General features: G+C 29.4%; 1 protein-coding gene across 1 annotated transcript; it reads left to right on the plus strand.

Annotated features, from left to right (window-relative positions):
• The first annotated feature begins 2482 nt into the window (after positions 1 to 2482).
• On the plus strand, positions 2483 to 3670 carry LOC133314396 (heat stress transcription factor A-2b-like). Its single transcript, XM_061515881.1, has 2 exons — positions 2483 to 2538; positions 3350 to 3670. The coding sequence occupies exons 1-2, from the start codon at positions 2518 to 2520 to the stop codon at positions 3578 to 3580; spliced, it is 252 nt and encodes an 83-aa protein (XP_061371865.1). The 5' UTR covers positions 2483 to 2517; the 3' UTR covers positions 3581 to 3670.
• Positions 3671 to 5831: the final 2161 nt, after the last annotated feature.

Here is a 5831-nt window from a genome sequence, read left to right on the forward strand (position 1 = left end):
TTGCAGAATATGTCAATGGTGAGGGTGACTGGGATTGTGGAAATCTGTCCAATTTTCTTCCTAAAGATATCATCCAAGTTATTAGGAGCATTATCCCCCCTCATGAATCAAATGGTGCTGATAGAATTGCTTGGATGCTTCCGGGCTCTAGTGGGGTTACAGTAAAAAATATTTACAATGCTTTGATGAATCATATAGAGGTAGACGCACAGGACAATACAATATGGTCCTTCATTTGGAAGTTAAAAGTACCTGATCGCATCGGTCTGTTTGTTTGGAAGATGGCTCACCATAGACTCCCAACAAAGAGTTTATTGTGCAGAATGAATATGACCCCTGCTACCTGCCCTCTGTGTAGCTTGGAAGATGAATCTATTTTGCATATGGCTAGAGATTGTAGTAGCATCAAAAAACTTTGGTTGGAGTTGCTTGGGCAGGATGAAACAAATGAATTTTTTGATGCCGAGCTCGATTTTTGGCTTATGAGGAATTTGAAGAATGATTCCCAGGTTAGATTTAATGCTCCCTGGTATTTGATTTTTGTTGTTACTATTTGGAATGCTTGGTGGTGGAGAAAAGAGATTGTTCATGGAAAAGACTTAAATTTTTGTGCGTACAAAATTCATTTCATTGAAGAAAAGGTAAAAGAGTTCTCTTTAGCTTGGGAGAATCTTTTGAGTTTGAGTTCTACAAAATCAATGGGAATTATGTCTGTAATGGGAACCTCCGGAGTCTGGTTAGATTAAAATAAATACAGATGGGGCGGCTAGAAGTAATGATGGAGGGGCTGCTTGTGGGGCTATCTTAAGAGATGAAACTGGTCGCTGGCTTCATGGTTTGGCATATCATATTGGCCAATGTTCAGCTTTTGTGGCTGAATTGTGGGGTGTTCTCAAGGGTCTTCAAGCTGCCTGGATTAGGAGTTGGAGACGTTGCATCTTAGAAAGTGATTCTAGTTCAGTTATCACTTTGCTCACCAAAAATGGGGGAGCAGCTCGAGAGTCCAGATCGGTGGTTCGCATTCGAGCTTGGTTGAAGAAAGATTGGGATGTTCAGCTCATTCATACCTATAGAGAAAACAATAGTTGTGCAGATTGGCTATTTAAGTGTCCACTAGACCATGTAATAGAGGATAATCTGTGTACTTTTAACTCCCCTCCCCCTGGTATTTTGCCTTTGTATTTGGCAAATTTTTCTTTGGTCTGTAATTTTCGCAATATTGTTTTAACTTGAGTTGGTCTTAAGGGCTTTCCCCATTATGTTTACTAAAAAAAAAAATTTAATATAATATTTTTGACATAATTATTTTTTAATTTTTGAATTATTTGTCAGGTTTTCTAAATTTCTAATTTCACCTACAATCAAATTGTTAACCTGATACTATGATCTCTGATCACCTTGATCACCTGTCCAAGTAATGCATCAATGACATGTATTTTCTTTAGCGAGTTTAGAATAGCATGAACTGAAATAAATTAATAAACTCGAATATTAAATTCTATATAAAAAGACAATACCAAGAACTTAAGATCATACACAATCAAAATATAATTTATTAAAGCGTTTTTTAATGACACAATTTTTTGTCAAAAAACCAACAACGTTTTGTTATATATATTTATGAGGGAGGATATTTTGACTACCAAAAGTTTCCACTACCACCTTACTACCTATCTAATCACCATTGGATTAACATTTTCTCTCTCTTCAAAAACTTTTTAACATTCTCTCTCTTTGATCCAATGGTGATTTGATAGGTAGTAAGGTGGTAGTGGACACTTTTGGTAGTCAAAATATCCCCCTCTATATTTATTTATTTATTTTTTATATTTTCTTCTCCACAATCGTGGGAAGAGAAAAGAACGAACAAAATTATCTTTTAAAGTAAGGGGAATGATATTGTGACAACGAAGTTGTGTTACTACCAAGTGACTACCAATCAATCTCACCGTTAGATCGATTATGTTAATCCAACAGTTATATTTATTTCTATCTTTTTATGGTCATGATTCCCCATATCTAAAGTGAAAACATTAAATATGGGAAATCATAACCATACAAAGGTGAAAATAAATATAAATTATTAAATTTAGAAAATCATGACCATACAAAGATGGAAATAAATATAACTGTTGGATCAACATAATCGATCTAACAATAAAATTGATTGGTAGTCACTTGATAGTAACATAACTTGATTGTCACAGTATCATTTCCCTTGAAGTAACGCTTCTCGCTTTTCTTTAAGTTATAGATATAAAAAAAAATATCTAAGGCATGTATGAGATTCTAAAACCCTACAAAAAGAAAAAGTGGGAAAGAGGGACGTCACATGTGGTCACTTTCACATAAGAAGGCGCATAGAAATTTCATTCCGAGTTGTACGTTACAGCTTGCAGGTTAGAATTCGTCTCTTTGAGGTTTGTCAAGTCTTCCATTTTCTAACAGCCTTCCCTTCCCCTTTCCCCTTCTATTCTCTGTGTCTCAGTGTCTCAGTGATGGTGAAATCGAGCGAGAATGCTTCTGCTTCAGGTTCAGGTTAGTGTTATGAGATGGTGGACGATAACTCCACCGATTCTATCATCTCTTGGAGCGAAGGTAGCTGCAGTTTTGTCATCTGGGACATCACCCAATTCTCCCTCACACTCCTTCCCACCTTTTTCAAGCACAACAATTTCTCCAGCTTCATCAGGAAACTCAATACCTATGTCCGACTCCCTCTCTCTTTCTTTCTTTGTTTTCTTTGCTTGATTGGGTTCAATTCAATTGTGTTTCTTTGGTGTGGGGTTTCTTCTTGTTTGTCTTTATAACTGAATGTGTTCTCTTTAAAAAAATATACATATATAAATTCATTTTTCATCTGATTGCGAGCCATAATCCACCCATTTCCCCGCTTTATGAATTGAATGCAATTTCAATGTTCGTTCTTTCCTGGGTAGCTGAAACTTTTACCCATGATAAATAATTTAGTGATGATTGTGATTCATAAACACCCTCTTTGATCAATCTTTGGTTCCACTCTTCCTGTTCTTGCTTACTGTGTTTATGATACCAGGACTGTACACACAACTTTATAAGAAATAAATTGGTAATCTTTTGCTTGAGTTTTACACACTCAACAACCAGTGAGGTGCTTGTTCAACTCCTCCATATTTCTGACTTCTTTCTCGCATATAATTGAATCCTGGATTGGTGTTCATACTGATTTATCATTTGCTATTCATTTTGTTTCTATAGGTGTGCATGTTTAGTGCCCCTCTCTCTTTGTTTGTTTATGTTTGTGTCATTTATCAAGGTTAAGGTGAGTCTCTTTTCAAAGTCGGTAATTGATAACTGGAAATTCTATCAGGGTTTCAGGAAAGTTGATACGGATCGCTGGGAATTTGCCAATGACAACTTTGTTAGGGGTCAAAAGCATTTGTTGAAGAATATACGTAGAAGGAAACATCCTCACATTGCAGATCAACCAAAAGCCTTGCCGCAGCAAGGCAATTGTGATGAATCATCACAGGAAGCAACAAATTATGACCTTCAATTTTGGGAAAGAGATATTTGGGAAAGAGATATTTGGGAAAGATAGTACTAATTAAGGAGATATTTAAAGAGATATTTGGTAAAGATAGTACTAATTAAATCTTCAATTTTGTATTTCGGCAGAAGTAAAAAGTTTTGAAGGATAAAAGAGATCTACTCAATTTTCTGAAGTTCTTTCTAAGATGGCATCACGTCATTTTGATTCACATGTTAATTGGGTTATATATTGTATTTTTAAAAAGTATGTATGATTAAAACAAAACAATTTAAATTTTAAATTTTGAATTAAAAAATTGACATTTATCTTTCTGTAAAAAACAAATTATAAAAATCTTATCACTATAAAAATATAATTTTTTTTTTTTGGTGAGGAAATGTAAATTTTAATTTAATATATAAGAAAGAAAATAATCTTTCATTCTTTTGATGTAAGAGTGTAATTAACACAATTTTTTATGTCGTTAATGAATAACTAGAAACTATAATTACTTGAAGAAGATCTGTAGTCTTCTATGCATGTTTCTCACTACTTTTTGTATAAAAAATTGTTATGGCTATTAATAATATTGATTATTATGTCTATTGCGTGGAATAGTATTTAATATTCAAAATTGAAAGCTTATAAATTTGAATTTTGAACTTGATAGGTGAGAAAAGAGTTTAGCATTTAATGTTTCTAACTACTTTCTATCCGGAAAATTGTTAAGCATATTAATAATATTTATTATATGTCTATTAGGCTTAATTATAATACGTATTCGGATTAATTATAAAACTGGAAAAAGATATATATAATAAAATTAAATTTAATATAAAATTATAGATTAAACGAAAAATATTTAAAATTATAAAAATATATGTATAGTTGAAAATAATAATTTAAATTTGAAATTTAATTGAAAAAAATAAGAAATGACATATTTATAATACTTTAAAAGAAAATAAGTTTAAAATGTAGGGTATTTGACCCTTTTACCCTTCATTAATTAATTAATAATCATTTTGTCCCTCGTTCAAAACTATCTATCAAATTTCCCCTCTTTAATCGATTAACTTAAAGATTTAATCGATTAAATGATCAAAACTGACAAAAATAATTGACCTGAAGATTTAATCGATTAAATCTTCAACTTAATCGATTAAATCTTCAAAAAGAAACAAAAAGTAAATAAATAAGCTATTAAAACTGATTAAGTTGATGATCAACTTTATTATTATGCTTATTTACTTAATTATTATTAAATAAATTATTATTAACGAGTAAGAGATTGAGTATCCCAGTTACCTTGAACCTCCATCTTGCTCATTTTTAAAATTGAACTTTGAACTTGAGATGTGAAAAAATAGTTCAGCATTTAATGTTTTTAACTATTTTTTGCATGAAAATTTATTAAGTATAATAATAATTATTATTATTATTTTGTCTATTGGTGTTAATTATTAAATATATTAGAAATAATTATAAAACTGAAAAAAGATATATATATATATATATATATATATATATACATTAACAAATTTAAATTTAATATAAAATTATAGATTAAACGAATTTTTTTTAAAAATTATAAAAATATATATAAAGTTGATAAAAAATAATTTAAATTTAAATTTAATTGAAAAACATATGAAATGACATGTTTATACTTTAAAAGAAAATAAATTAAAAAAATTAACTGATTACCAAAAAAAATTAAAAAATTAAACTTATAATACAAAAAGAGAAAAGCTTTCCATACAAGTATTTTTTTTTAAAAAAAAAATATTTTAAATATATATGTATAAAAAATTTAAAAATACATTAAATTATAAACTAAAAGAAAAAAATTTATTTTTTAAAAAATATGTATAATTAATAGAAAATAATTTAACTATTAAATTTTAAATTTAAATAAAAAATTAAAATTGACTTTTATTATATTGTAAGAAAAATTATAAAAATTTAATTACTATAAAAATTTAAATTTAAATTTAATATATAAGAAAGAAATTACACTTTCATTTTTTGATGTAAAAGTGTAATTAACACAATTTCCTATGTCGTGAATGAATAACTATAAGTTATTACTTCGAGAATGTGTGCAGCCTTCTATGCATGTTTTCCACTACTTTCTATATGAAAAATTGTTAAGCCTATTAATAATTTTTTTTTGGTAAGCTTGGTAAAACACACCACAGCACAAATTAAATAATTGAAATAACACGAGTTCTACAAATAGAAGCTAAATCTGCATCAAACAGCAGACCAATTCCAAGGGGGGAATTAAAAACACAAAAATCATCAGAATTAACATTCA

The sequence above is a fragment of the Gastrolobium bilobum genome, unplaced genomic scaffold, assembly GCF_033153095.1.
Source record: "Gastrolobium bilobum isolate Gb01-03AN ecotype WA unplaced genomic scaffold, APGP_CSIRO_Gbil_v1 utg44007, whole genome shotgun sequence".
NCBI lineage: Eukaryota > Viridiplantae > Streptophyta > Magnoliopsida > Fabales > Fabaceae > Gastrolobium > Gastrolobium bilobum.